The following is a 15,416-nucleotide window of genomic DNA, read 5'->3' on the forward strand; positions in this document are numbered from 1 at the left end:
GGAGTAGTAGTGGAACAGAGCAAGCGTGTGGATAAGAGAGTACTCGGTTGGTTTGGACACATGGAGAGGATGGATGAGGAGCGAATGTTGAAGAGGATCTACAGAGCAGAAGTAAATTGAAAGAGACCAAGAGGAAGGCGGCGATTGACGTGGATGGATGGTGTTATGAGTGCACTGCAGGAAAGAGGTCTAAATATAGTGGAAGCTAGAGCTCCTGTTGGTGATAGGCATGAGTGGAGAGGTGTTGTAAAAGGATAGTGGGATGTTTGCATGTGTTCTAAGGGATGTGCAGGGCACCTGTATGATGCGGCAGGGGTAAACCAGTGAAAGCTCTCGGGCCCTGCTGTTGAACAGCTACTTTTTCCCTTTTTTAATTTTCTTTGTTTCTGTGTATGTGTTTGGCTGTCGGTCACCTCTCTCGAGGGATATGACCAGGGTAGATAGATAGATAGATAGGTTTGGTTTTGGCATTCTCACCGCGGCGACCCGGGTTCCATTCCTGTTGCATTCAATGTTATATATTGGTTAGAATGTATACCGTAACTGTATAATATGCACAATGGTTATGGACGAATGAATAGGGTAGCTCTTACTGTAGCTTTAATTCCATGTCTACTAGGCTTTTGTATGAGAAAATTATATGACAAAAGATCATTTTTTGGGGGGTGTCGCCTAATCCGGGTGCCTTATAGTGTGTAAAATAAGGCGTATATTCTTTTTTTAGTTCAAAGCATTTGTCATGGTATCTCTTCTCTCGTCCTGGCTTTTAAATATTAATTAACAACATGAATCAATTTGATGTGCATCACTTTTTGCACTCTTATCTTTATTTGTGCAGCTAAGAGAAGAACCTCTCTTTTTCTTGCCCGCAGATAACCTCCACGCTCAGCATCCGTCTGCTCCCCCCGACCTGACGGCCACAGCGGGGCAATTCCGCGCCCCGCTTTTCAATGAAAGTCACCACAAAATCCCCATGACTACCTCCCCCCTGCTTGACCCTCTCCCAAGTCTGAAAATCAAGGTTTATAACTCCTCCACTCTCTCGTCCCTGGAGATCCCCACTGACATGTGCTCGGGAGATGGCGAGATCCTCAGTCTGAAGTCTGTGGGAACGGGTGGTAGAGAGAGGCAGTTTCACAGTCATACCCTGTCCCGGGAGCCCGGGTTGAGTACCAGTGCCACCCTGGGACACCTGGGGGGACGGCTTACCATTCCTAACACAGGTAGGTTGTTGTTGTTTTTGTTGTTGTCATTTATTCTGAAGATACATTGTAAGTAGTGCAAGGTTTCCTGATCTTTGTCAAACAATTTCTTGAAACAAAAACATGTAGACATTTTAAAAAATAAAGAAGCTACATAAACCAGAAAACAAAATACCTATTCAAAAAAGAGTGAGGAGAAGAATTGGTTATGAGCTCCCAGGGGAAAAAAAAATTATATATATATATATATATATATATATATATATATATACACACACACACAAATTCAACTTTTTTTTACCTCCACGAACACAAATTTAAAGCTATTCTGGAGATGAATGCAAATGTTTTAGTATTTGGACCAAAAGTAGGATTGCTTTTTTCATTGCCAATTATAAAATCAATGTTAGAAAATGTCATTCACATAAAGGCACATCGACTGTATGTTGCTGATTTTTTATTTTATTTGTTTTTTTACCAACTGGGTAAAACATTTATTTTCTGTAGTGCATGCTATATGATAGTAATTTTTATTTTTTTTACAATAGTATTAAGTGCTTCCCCTTTTCTGTGACATTTATTTGATTGAATAAAGGTGGGGTGCGTCGTTTGAAATGTCCTTAGAAAAGTTGACTGTAGAATACTTTTTCAATTCAATATGTGTTAACAATGTCCAACTGAGTTGAAAGAGCCCCCATTTGTTTTTTTTCACCGCGACTGTGCTTTATTTGACTTTTAGCAAAGCTTTATGTTGCATTACATTTGACATAAGAGGAGTGTGGTGTGGGTAGTTGCTGAAGAGTGACGTCATGCTCGTCCCCGCAGGTTTTTTATTTTTTATTTCTATTTTCCATGTAGCATAAAAATGGTAAAAGAAAGCAAAAGCCTGTTTAAAATGTAGTTCAAACGCCAACCCAAGCTCCAAAAAGACGAGTTTACTCGGGTGTGTCTAAAAAATGCACCTACTTGCACATGCATCATGAATTAGCTGACTGAGGCTGTAATTATTACACAAACCAGGAGATGACAGCAGTACTTAATCATGTTCCAAATTCCGTACAGCTATGGTAAAATGTAAATGGTCTGCATTTATATAGCGCTTTTCAAGTCAATGACCTCCTAAAACGCTTTACAATGTGCTTCACACTTACCCATTCACTCACACACTCACACACCAATAGCCATGCAAGGTGCCTACCTGCTTATTAGGGGCATTCAGGTCCTTTAACTAATGAATACAAAAAATATTGCTTCTTCATATGACACTTGGTGTTGAAAAATTGTGTACTGCACGACATTAGCTGCATTGATGCGACCGAGTCTTAAAATCCGTGTTCTCCCATAGGTGTGAGTCTTCTGGTCCCACCTGGCACAATCCCCCAGGGCAAATTCTACGAGATGTACCTCATCATCAGCAAATGGGACAAAACCACGTAGGTGTTTTCATCTGTCTTTTTTTGCAACGTCAGGTTTTTCAGACGAGTGCTTTTCAGGTTGCCGTCGGAGGGCAGTCAAACGGTCTTAAGCCCGGCAGTCAGTTGCGGCCCATCCGCTCTGCTTCTCAATCGTCCCGTCGTTCTCACTTTGCCGCACTGCGCCCAACTGGACACGCCAACACCCGATTGGACACTCACCCTCAAGACGCAGACACACCAGGGAGCCTGGGAGGTACAGTTCCTGATTTGTTTTTTTACATATATAGCTTTCACAAAGGTTTCAGATCATCACGTGAATTTTACTATCACATAGAGACAACGCAAGGAAATACAAAATGCAGTTTTGATTTATTTTTTAAAGTGCAGAAAAAAAATTCAAAATCTATCGGGCCCTATGTGGAAAAGTAATTTCTCCATGAACCTAATAGCGAGTCAGGCCCCCTTTGGCAGTCAAAAATTGAACATAATTGGTAAAAATTACTTCACAACGCTGTGGAGGAATGTTGGCCAATTCTTCTTTGCAAAATGGTCTCAAATGTATAATATTGAAGGGTTTTCTAGCAGGAACTGTCCGTTTTAGTTCACACTACAGCATGTCAATTGGATTTAAATCCGGACTTTAACTTGGCCAATCCAAGAAGTTTATTTTTTTGAGCCATTCAGGGGTGGACTTGCTTGTCCTGCTGTATGATCTTAGAGCGCTTGAGTTTGGGGACACAAACTGATGACCTGACGTCCTCCTTCAGGATCTTCTGGTAAACACCAGAATTTATTATTTTGTCAACCACAGCAAGTTGTCTTGGTCCTCGGGCAGCAAAGCAGCCCAAGTCCTTCACAATGCCAACACCATGCCTCACTGTTGTTATCATGTTCATTTTTGTCAAAAGCTGTGCCTTTTTTTACGCCAGATGTGATGGGCTGCACACCTTCCATAGAGTTCAATATTTGACTCATCAGTCCACAATCTATCTCAAAAATTTTGAGGATAATCAGGATGCTTTTTGGCAAATGTGTGGTGAATTTGTGTTCTTTTGTGACAGCATGGGTTTTTGCTTGGGAACTCTCTCATGGATGCCATTTTTGGCCAGTGTCCTTTATTTCGTGGAGTCATGCACACTGACCTTAACTGAGGCCAGCGAGGCCTGCAGTTCTTTGGATGTTTTCATAGGTTATTTTGTAACCTCCTGGATGAGCCGTCCGTCATACACTTGGAGTAGTCTTAGTCTGTCGACCACTCCTGGGAAGGATTACCACTGTTCCCATTTTTCTCTATTTGTATATAATGGCTCTGACATTGTTTTTCTGGAGCCCTACAGCTTTGGAAATGGCTCTGTGACCTTTTCCGAACTGAAAAATTTGAATCACTTGTTTTACTATTTTTTCAGGTATTTTGTGGGGATTCAGGCATGTCAATCGTGTTCTTGAGATTCTGTAGCCTACTTCACTTTGTTTAACAGATTCAATTTAAGGGATTTATTGATTTAACAAAGGTGGCTATAAATTTTGGGCATGGCCTCTGGAATTGAACTCCGATTTCCCAAAACTATGGTTAGTCCCAGTTACTTTGTGATTTAATAATGTTTTCACATAGGGCCATAGTGCTTGTACATCAATAATTGGAATCAACATTTTGAAACTGCATTTTGTATTTCCTTGGGTTGTCTCTGTGCGATATTAAAATTAGTTTGATGAGCGATAAATGTGCAAAATAGGAAGGAGCAAATACTTTTTCACGGCACTGTGTGAATGACACTCCCTGGACTCATTTTCTTCAATTCTCAGGAGGTGCTGACAGTGGGAGAGGAAAGTTTGTCCTCTCCGTGCTACCTGCAGCTGGAGGAGGAGTGCTGCCACGTTCTGATGGAGCAACTGGGCACATACAGCCTGGTGGGCCAGTCGTGCCCCCCGCAACCAGCTTGCAAGCGCCTTCAACTGGCTTTGTTTGCACCGCGGGCTCCTTGCCTCTCTTTGGACTACAGTCTTCGAGTTTACTGCATCCACGACACCCCACATTCACTCAAGGTGGGATACAGAGATTTTTTTTTCATTCACCCTCTTTATGGTATTATTTAATTAAAGACGAGCACTAAATGTTTCTTAAACTGGAAAGTGTCTTTGGCCACAAAAAACAGGGCTTTTCTTGGAAAATTTACCTATATGCACCTACATATACTCATCATGACATCATTCCAAAAAATTTGGTGGTTTTTATAAAAACACACATTTAGCACAACCTACCATTTATTTTTAACACAACAAACCCAACAAAGGGAAATCCAATTTTTTTTTAAATCCATAAGTTCCCTACCTTCAGAGCCTCAAAGTCCCCCTCCTCTAACACATCTGCAGCTCATGCGCAAAGCCTTTTTAGAATTGTGATAATGGTCCTCTTTTTTGAATCAGCTGTGTTAGAGGAGCGAAACATTTAAAAACAATGCAGAACCATGAGTCTCAGGGACTCAAAAAAAACATTATTTCAAACCCACAATATATTTTCTAGTAATTTTAACTAACCCAACACAATAAAATCCAATTAAAACGAGTCAAGTCAAGTCATCTTTATTTGTATAGCCCTAAATCACAAAGAGTCTCAAAGACTTCACAGATTATTACACTATATTACACAGACTATTTTTCAGCCGACGAGAAGAGTAGGTTATTCATATGCTATGGAGTAGAAGTGGGTTTTAAGTTTAGATTTAAACATTTCCACTGAGGTTGCAGATCGGATCTCAGGGGGAAGAGCATTCCACAGCACCGGTGCCCAGATGGAGAACGCTCTCGAACCAGCAGAACATTTCTTTGCTCTTGGGATCACCAGAAGACCGGCACTCTCAGATCGTAGGCTTCGGACCGGGACGTAGGGGCAAATCAGATCTGAAAGATAAGAGGGAGCAAGTCCATGTATGATTTTGTACAATACTAAGAGAACCTTGAAGTCACATATATGGCTAATTGGGAGCCAATGCAGGTTAGCCAAAATCGGTGTTATGTGATCGTACTTTTTTGTCCTGGTTAAAAGCCTCGCTGCGGCATTTTGTACCAGCTGAAGAGACTTGATTCTAGACTTCGGGAGACCAGAGATTATTGCATTACAGTAATCGAGACGGGAGGTAACAAATGTGTACTACCGTTATCTCGGATCATTATTTAGTTACATTTGAGGTGCTAGCTAAATGTAGTGTTAAAAAAGCTGAAGGATTTAGCGGACGCAATATAAGCACTGGCACAGTTTCTGAGCTCTTTGAACTCCTTCCTGGAGCAGTTGCGTCCTTTCCTTCATACAATGGCTCGGTTGACTCACTCATGAATGAGTTCAATACCACCCTGACTAGTGTCCTGGATTCAATAGCGCCCATAAAGCTAAGTTACCTACTTTTGAGCCGAAAAGTCCCCCTCTTCTAACACACTTGCAGTTCATGAGCAACACTTTGTTGAAGATGGCTCTTGATCCTCTTTATCGAATCAGCTGTGATACAGCAGGTAGATGTTTGAAAAACAGGCAGCATCATGGCTCTTCAAGGCTCAAAAACACAAACCTATTATTACATATCCACTGTATTTTTTTGACCAAACTAACGAGGAAATCCAATAAAACAAGTCAATAAACCAGAGCTTCCCTTCTTGAGAGCCTAAAAGTACCCCACTTTTAACCCACCTGCAGCTCATGAGCAAAGCTTTTTAGAATTGTGATAATAATCCTCTTTTTAAGCTGTGTTAGAGCAGGGAAATATTAAACAAAAAAAAAACAAGGAGAACCTTTGCTCTCAAGAATCTAAGTTCCACATCATTATAAAGAAGTAAACAAAGATTTTTATCTTTTAGATAATCTATAGTTGACCAAGGGTGGTTTTAACTTTTCATTAAATAATTAACGTCAATAATACAGAAGTTCCCTACTTTGAGAGTCTCCCAACTCTAACACAACTGCAACTCATGAGCAAAGCTTTTTAGAATTTGGTAATGACTCTCCTTTTTTATCTGTACTAGAGGAGGGAGATATTTAAAACAGGCAGAATCATGGTTCGCAAGGAAAGAAAGAAGATTTATAATTTTTCGATCATGTACAGTTGACAGAAGGTATTTTTGATGTTTCATGAAAAGTTATATAAATCTATCATATTGTGCAATATATATATATGATCCCTGCAATAATCAAACTTGCCAAAATGACGCCACAACTTAGACTGAGCATAAGCGAGTACAGTCCTGGAGAGCTGCGTTTTCTTTAATATCTCCAGCACCACCAAAATGGTTCTTGATCCCCAATGTATCATTCTGCAGGAGCCTGGTTATAATCCCAATTGCTAAAATCGGCTGTTTCAAAAGAGGGATGCATAGAAACCTTGCAGAACTGTGACCAATTTTCAGCAGTTGTCAAAATGTACGTAACTTTAGCGCACAAGTTGTCACCTGTACCAGGTGCTAAAATCCAGAATTTGTAGACAAAAATGAGCATGACACCTTAATTAGTTTGCAATCCTGTGAAGCGAGATCTCACTTTGTGATTTACACTGGGTAAAAATACATTATACATGTTTTTTCCCTCCTCGTTAAATTGAGCTGGAGGTCACACTGGCTCAAAGAATTCTTTCAAACTTGATAATTGACTGCATTTTCTTCGTCACGGGAATTCCAACTTCTCAATTGCAGACTTTTATACACCGTTCCAGTTGCTCTCCTGACTTTGCCTTAAAAATAATAAAGTCCAAATCAGAACTTTACTGAAATTCTTTTATTTTCTCCTTCCAGGAGGTGCTGGATCTGGAACGGAGCCTAGGTGGGGTTCTACTGGAGGACCCCAAGCCTCTCCTGTTCAAAGACAGCTATCACAACCTGCGTTTATCCATCCACGACATCCCTCACACTCACTGGAGAAGCAAACTGCTGGCCAAGTATCAAGTGAGTCCTCCTGGTGTCCTATTATAGCAGGGATGTCAAACTCATTGAGCTCGGGGACCACATGGTCGAAAAAGCACTATTGCGGGTGCCACACTAGTAACTTAGAGAAAAAGAAAGAAAAAAGGAGAGGAACAGAGGGAGTGAAATGGAAACAAGGAACGAGAAAGAAATAAGGAGCGAGAAAGAGAAACAAGTAGTGAGAAAGAGAGAGACACAGGAAGCAAGAAAGAGAAACAAACAATGAAAAGGGTGAGAAGGAGAGAATGAAGGAGATATTGTTAAACAAGAGTGAGAAAGAGATTTAGAGAGGCACAGAAATACAGGTAGAAATAGAGAGATGGTAAGAGAGACAAAAGAAAGAAAGAGAGAGAGTGAGGAAAAAAAAGTAAATGGGAGATATGAAGTAAAATAGAGATCACGAGACAGGGAGAAGAGAAAAGGGGAGAATGAAAGTGGAAGAGAAAGACCGTTAGAGAGTGAAAAAAAGGAAAAAAAAGATTCAGAGATCTAGAAAAACAAGAGTGTGAGAGAATGAGTGAAAGAGAATGAGAGGAACAAATGAATGGAGAGAGGGGGGACGGAAAGGGGAAGAGAGAAGGAGAGACAGAGGTGGAGAGAGACGGAGAGAGAGAGAGACAAGGAGAGGGGGAGAGAGAGAGACGGAGAGGGGAAGAGAGAGAGGCACGTAGAGGGGGAGAGAGAGAAAGAAATATATCCATCCATTATCTGCACCGCTTATCCTCAGTAGGGTCTCGGGGAGAAAGAAATATAGCTCCAGTGTATTTGTGAGTGGCACTTAACTTCTGTGACATCAAGTGGACATATTTAGAACTGCAGCTCATCTTCCTCTCGCGCTTCTCAGGCTGGATTCAGTCGGCACGTCCGATCTGGCCAGCGGGCCTCATGTTTGACACCTCTTTATCAAAGGTCATGCAAATGTAAACTCGCGCTTCCTTGCAGGAGATCCCCTTCTACCACATTTGGAGCGGCAGTCAGAGACCTTTGCATTGCACCTTCAGCCTGGAGAGGAGCAGCCTGGTGGTTTCTCAACTCTCTTGTAAAATCTGTGTGCGACAAGTGGAAGGGGAAGGGCAAATCTTCCAGCTGCATACCGACATCCAAGAGGTTTGCCCGCGAATGACCGCCAGGTCTTCCATCCCATCAGATTGCGGTCAAGTCTTTCCTGTTGTTTCGTACTCGGGATTTAGACCCTGCCGCCGCATTCGCCGCTGCCCTCGGCCGGCTCCTGCCTGCCCTCTTCTCAAGTGGGACCGTACGCCTTTCGTCTGCCTTGCTCCATCCGACAGAAGATCTGCGCCAGTTTGGACGCGCCCAGCGCCCGAGGGTGCGACTGGAGGCTGCTGGCGCGCAGTTTAGGATTCGACAGGTTGGTAGCTGAGCTTGATAATGACAAAATTAAACACTTCTTATACTAAAAAGGAAAAATGTTTGCCTATTATGTCGCTCTTGGACAGTGACATAGGATTTCATTGATGGACTCTCTTTTATGATTATTTTCATAGTGATTTACCAATACAGCAATTTATTTTTCAACAAACAAAATTTATCAATGCATGTATGAAAATTAGTTATTCTAACCCAACAGCATTTTTTTTTTACGAACAAACCAAATACCGTATTAGGTCATTATATTTTGACCATTTAAGAGTTATTCAGTTATTCACTCTAGCATATAGAGCATGCTTACCAAAACTATCAGCTTGACTATAAATCACTAAATCCAATGAAATATTCATTCTCTGTGTTGATCATCATTTTGCACTTACATATGACAGCATATTTGCACCTACCTCTTCAGACACGTTATATATAGCCGACATTAGCTCAATACTGGTTTTATTGCACAAATTACCTTATTTAATTCTATTTTTTTATGGTACATATTTTTCTTTTCTATTTATGCGTGCACTTCTGTTGTAGCTTAAAGTTTGGGATACTCCTATACAGGCGGATCGTTCATAAGTTGAGTTTGTTCGTAAGTTGATTCAGTGCTATATTTTGTATGTTTAAGGTTTATATAAGTATGTTTAAGGCTTGTATACGTGACCTGTATTGTTTTGTACTAAAAAAATGAACATCCCATAAAATAATGTGCTCTATAAAGTTAAGTTTAACTTCCTTTTGAAAGATAAGCTTCAAGAGGTCCTCCTCCGTCGTAGAGAGTGGCTGAAAAAAAGTGATCCAACCATTTTCTCAAACGTATCAAGCTTCCTTATCCCACTTTCATTTAAAAAGAAACGTCTCGCCCCTTCTTTAGACTTAACACCAACCAAATTGAATGGATGCACGAGATATTAAACCATAAAAATGTCAAAGTTATTGGCACGCTGAACATACAGTATAGAATGTTTACTCACGAACTAGGAAAAGGAAGCAGATTTCTTCTTTGGGGTGGATGCTGGGTGACCTCTCACAGCGTCCCAAGCCAGTAGTGGCGGAAAGAACCACTACAGTAATGTCCTGTACTCGGAAAAAAAGGTGCACACAATACAAAATCTAACAGCAATGTCCGGATATTTTTTTACATCCCTGAAAAAAATGTATCTACCAGTTTTTGAAGTCGAATGGTCGTAAGTTGTGGGAGCGTCTGTATAGTGACACATCCATCTAGTATCAGTGTTGAATTTTGACTGGAGTTCCTCTGACTTTTTGCCTTGTTTGCCCCCGCCTTCCATCCCCCTCCTCAGGTATTTGAACTACTTTGCAACCAAGCCGAGCCCCACGGGAGTTCTTCTGGACTTATGGGAAGCTTGTCACCAAGGCGACGCCGATTTGGTCTCTCTGGCGACGGCGCTGGAGGAGATGGGCAAGAGCGAGGTGCTGGTCGTCATGACGACAGATGGAGATTGTTGATCGGCCGTAGGACGGAAAAGTAAACAACGTCCTCGCTAAAGCATTTGATTTTTTTCGGATCTTCTCCAATACCTCTCGGTCTTGCCTCCATTCGGTTCTTTCTGGAGACGCCAGGCCTGAATCCTCCAAAGCAGTGGTCGGCAACCACTCGTCCGCGGACCGGTACTGAGCCGTGCGTAGTTTGGCACCAGGTTGCGCCGAAAGAAAAATAAGTTCTATTATTTTTTTTTTTTCGTATTGTCGTTTTACTAAGACTGCTACGTTTCAGACTGAACTTGAAGCTGCTTATAGCCAATATACGAGGAGAATGATCAACTACATCACGCTAGAACGATTGCCACCATGGGAAAACGTTTGGCAACGGAGTTGGAGGATGCATGGATCTTTAAAGGTAAGGTGTGTCTTTTGAGGTGTCCTTAAAAAGTTCAATAATTTCTCTATTAAGTATGTGTTCACAGAGCCCCAATGAGTTCAAAGAGCCTTTGGACTGTTTTCCCGCATTGCGCCTATCAGCTTTCATTTTACTTTTAACAACGCACAACAGACTAGGAAGCAGGAATGGGGGGGACGGAGAGTGATTTAATGCTCATCCCCGTGCTTTTTTGTTAGTGTAGCGTGCAGAGTGAGCCAGGATAATAGCATTGATCCGACCTGACAATGTTGATATTTGGATCGATGCGCCCACCCCAGTAGCCAAATTATGGGATCACCAAGTTGCTGGCCTCAACCAGGCGGACATGCTGATGGAGGTGAAGGTGAAGAGGGGGCAGGATGAGACGGTGGTAGGGAATGGGGGCCCTGGTATCTGCCTACCATTTTCTTAAACATATATTCAGTCAAATGTATTCTATGTATTATTTTAGACTGAATAAGTTTCAAGTCAGTGTTTTTTTCATCATTCTGACGGTATATTTGCTCATTTGGGACAAAAAATCTTAAGGGGATATGGATGGGTCATTTCCCTTTCATGATTCTTTACACCCAAAAACAGCGGCCAGATGATGAAGGTGCCGTTTCTGAGTCAGCTCAGGAGGCTTCTTTTGCTCCTGGTAACTATGGAAGCCAGTACTATCTGTGTCATGTGGGGGAGCAAACCCGGACACAAAAACTAGCCTGGAGAGGGATTGGTGCTGCCCAAGACACAACACATGAAGTGGTACCTTTATGACCCTGGTGGTTAGGAGTTCCAGGAAGCATTAAAATTGTGAAAGTAAAAAAAGGCCTGTTTCAAATACAATCCAAATGCCAACCCAAACCCCCAAAAGATGAAAAAAAGAGTTTACTTGAGTGCGTCCAAGAAATGCATGTACTTGCACACACCACAAAAAGAGCTAGGCAGAGGCAATGATGACTTGAGCCGCAAGATGGCGTCAGCGAGTAGAAAACTTCCAAATCCCGGACGGCACCTTTAAGATAAAAACACGACACATAACAGAAACTTTTTGGGTGGTTGTTTGATTTGGTGAGTTTGTATTTTTAAATACTTATTAACTTTACGATAGTGTTTTGGTAGTTGCACTTTCGCCTTACAGTTCGTAGGTTCAAGGTCCAATTGCAGGTGGAGGCCTTTTTGTGTAGAGTTTGCATGTTCTCCTCGGGCACTCTGGTTTCCTCCCACGTTACTACACAGTGGATTTACGCTCATAATTACTATTATTTCTATTATTAGAAATGCAATCATTGTTATTTTTGTCGTTCTAATTGTTCTTTTTAAGTACAAACATGTTTAAAGTTGTGTCCGCAACTTGAAATTTTGTTACACTCTGCCATCTCCTGGCTGTAAGTCATGATTGCAGCCTCATTCAGCTCATTTGGCAATTGCTAATTAACTCTTCCTTTTTCATTTTTTTGGGGGTTTGGGTTTGCGTTAGGACTGTATTTGAAACAGGCCTCTCATAGTTTTACTATATTTAGGCTACACTAAGAAAAATCCGGGAACGAGCATGAAATCACTCTCCTCCCCTCTTCCCTCTATTTCCTAGTGTGTTGCGAGTCCTGTAACAGCTGTGCTAAAAGTAAGATAAAAGCAGATAGGCGTGGTGGGAAAAAAAACATGAGTGCTCTTTAAACTCAGTTGGCCATTGTTAACACATACTTGATAGAGGAAATATTATATTTTCATCTTTTTAAAGAAACCTTAAATGGTGCACCCCACCTTTAATACTGAACTTGGGCCAGGCGGTGAAAATAGTGTTAGACAAGGAACCGGTTGGTGGTACAGAAAAGGTTGCCGACCCCTGCTCCGTAGCGATGTTGAGATCTCCAGTCTGAAAACGTTTGTGTACTGTACCTAAATAGAGCTGCTGTCAGGGTAGGAAACAACGAAAAGGGATTGGGTACGAACAAAACCCAAAGCGGGATCAGCCGCGTTTGTGTATCCAAAGCGCGGCACCTCGGGCCAACGGGCCCAGGGTTTTGTCACCGATGCAAATCTCCATTGTGGCGGCGGCAGACGCAGTTGCTCAATCCCCGCCCGCTCGCCGTTCGCGCACGACGCTCGCCCGCCTCGGGGTTTGAGCGTCTGTCTTCGGGCCGCTCTAATCTGCTGGCGTGGAAGGAGGCGCTCTTTCCATCGTGCTAGGAAAATGCCTCAAAGCCTTGGCGTGCGGACGCTATATCATGGCGCCGGCGCGTAATCTCTCTCCCTCCCGCTACGTTCGCGCCGGCGTCCTCCGAGAATGGATTGCCCGAGTTTTCCAGTCATCCTTTCAAAAGTTTCCTTCGGGGAAGACTCTTTTTAAGTTCTCGTCCGTATCTGGGATCGTTCATCACGGCTGCTGGTACGGAAGCACGCAGCGCCGAAAAGAAAACAAACTCGGGGTTAGAACTCGTTTCTCGTTCCGCTGTGAGACGGAGGAGCCTTCAACGTCGGGCGCGGTTCGATCCCGGGATTAAAACGAACCTCCGAATTTGGTTTTAAAACGGAGTTTCCACTTGAAATCATTAACACTAGATCTGCTCTGAAGGGAAACTGACACCATATTTGCATTCTAGGGTTAGGGTAGGGTTAGGGAGTTATGCTTGGGGGGGATGAGGATTAGAGGGTTGGTGGTTAAGGGTGAGTGTTAAGGATTTCGGGGTTAGGGTTAGGGGTGAGGGCTAAGGGTTAAAGTTAGTGAGTTAGGGAGGGTGGGGGTTTAGGGTGAAGGGTTAGGGGATTAGGGTTGGAGGGGTTAGGGTGAATGACAAATGTGAAAGTGTTAGGGATAGGGTTAGAGGGTTTGGGGTTAGTGGTAAGGATTAGGGTTAGTCATGTCCCATTTATTTGTGACGCCCTTATCAAAAAATGTCTCAGACTGCACAGGCCACAAGGGAACTATCCCCTGATATTAAACCGCAATGCAGGCAAGGAAGAACTCAAAAACCTCAACGTGAGAAAAATAAGAAACCTTGAGAAGGGGCCTAAATTTTTGGTTTGAAGGCATAAGGGTTAGAGGGTGATGGTTGAGGTTTAGGGGGTCAAGGTTATTGGGTTATGAGGGAAAGGGTTAGGGGATTAGGATTAGAGGGGTTAGTGGTAAAGGTTGGAGCGTTAGGGGTCGGGTTTGCTGCTTTAGGGTTAAAGTGGATAGGGTAAGGGTAAGGGGGGATTAGGGTTTAGAGGGTGGGGGTTAGGATGAGGGTTGAGATTAAGGTTAGGGTCCAAGTGTTGGGGGTTAGGGTTTGCATTCTTCTGTCATGCAACAGTTAAAAATTGAACAAAACATTTTGAAATTATTTACCAGAAATAAGTGTCAAAAAATGGGTTGCTCAATAATTTTGTGAATTTTACACAATTTAAAAACAAAACAAACGGGTTTTTTAAGATTATATGCCACAAGTTAGGGGAGCTCATTTTTAGCAGTTTAATTTGGTTACTCAACTAACCCAAAAATTCAAGTCAAATAAATAATTCAGAAAATGAATCTAATTTTCAAAAATTGTTGGGTTAAATAACACAAAACGTTGTACTATTGTTTACTCTAAAACGCTGGGTCTAATGAGAAACCCACAAAACAGTTAATTTTGTTTGATGTGTCAATTTTTTTTCATGTATTTATTCTCGGGGTCAGATAACCTCCAATAAGGTTCATTTATTTATTTCTGAACCGTCCAATTGGATTATTCGAGTTTAGTCAAACGAATAACTTGCAAAACAATCATATTTGGCCCCTGGGTAGATTTTTAATTTCATTTAACCCAATTGTTGGGCTTGAATAACTCAAACAGTTTAGTCTGACCAAAACCAAATTTTGAGATGACATAACCTCAGATAATTGGGTCATTTCATTTTTGACTCAGCCAATTGAGTTTTTGAACAAACCCAACAATTGTGGTCAATTTAATCGCCCATTGAACTAAATTGTTTCTTTTGCTTGGTAGTCTATTCATTTAGTCTGAACCCAGGTGTTAAGTGAAATAAACTGAAAAAAATTGGGTCATTTTGACACGAACCAATTAGGTAATTCTCCTGATGTAAAATATCGAGTTCAAAAAGATTGTGAGCTGGCATTTTAATTTGATAATGCCCCAAATGAATTGCAATCGAAACCAAAATTTGGGTTTATATGATAACCCAGAAAGGGAACAAAAAATCATGCCCAATTTAGGATTTTTTTCATACGAATACTGCAGTTGTTTTTGCGAACTGAAAACATACAATTAACGGGCTGTTAATCGCTAGATTGTCCTGTCAATTGACAGATTTTCTTTCCACTTCTTTAAAAAACAACAACCTAAAACTAACCCAAAATACTCCAAGAAGAAGCAGGCAAGTTTACAGAACTGTCTTTACTGCAGGAGAACAACACGTCCTCTCTTTTAATGCGCTTCTCGCATTGATTTCCATGCACAATACGAGAAGATCCATATAACGGCCTCGTTAGAGGAAAACACGGCGATTATATCATCAATATGACTGCGTTTTTCCACACAAATACAAGTTCCAAAACGCAAAAGGAAAGAAAAATACACAGAAAACGTTCGCATTCATGATTGGATACACAAACGATTCCTTTTGCGC

At 41.7% G+C, this 15,416-nt stretch overlaps 1 protein-coding gene across 2 annotated transcripts in view; it reads left to right on the forward strand.

The window, feature by feature from the left end:
- unc5b (unc-5 netrin receptor B) overlaps positions 1-11,837 on the forward strand; it is a 97,243-nt gene extending 85,406 nt beyond the window's left edge. For both annotated transcript variants that reach the window (XM_088351417.1, XM_088351418.1), the window contains 8 exons: positions 873-1,223; positions 2,548-2,635; positions 2,696-2,870; positions 4,421-4,660; positions 7,391-7,540; positions 8,501-8,665; positions 8,749-8,927; positions 10,249-11,837. In XM_088351417.1, coding sequence (XP_088207543.1) covers positions 873-1,223; positions 2,548-2,635; positions 2,696-2,870; positions 4,421-4,660; positions 7,391-7,540; positions 8,501-8,665; positions 8,749-8,927; positions 10,249-10,414 — 1,514 coding nt within the window. In that variant the 3' untranslated portion in view covers positions 10,415-11,837. The remainder of the gene's footprint in view (positions 1-872; positions 1,224-2,547; positions 2,636-2,695; positions 2,871-4,420; positions 4,661-7,390; positions 7,541-8,500; positions 8,666-8,748; positions 8,928-10,248) is intronic.
- The last annotated feature ends 3,579 nt before the right edge of the window (positions 11,838-15,416 follow it).

This window comes from Urocampus carinirostris, chromosome 13 (genome assembly GCF_059441175.1).
Source record: "Urocampus carinirostris isolate Australia breed hairy pipefish chromosome 13, RoL_Ucar_1.0, whole genome shotgun sequence".
Classification (NCBI taxonomy): domain Eukaryota; kingdom Metazoa; phylum Chordata; class Actinopteri; order Syngnathiformes; family Syngnathidae; genus Urocampus; species Urocampus carinirostris.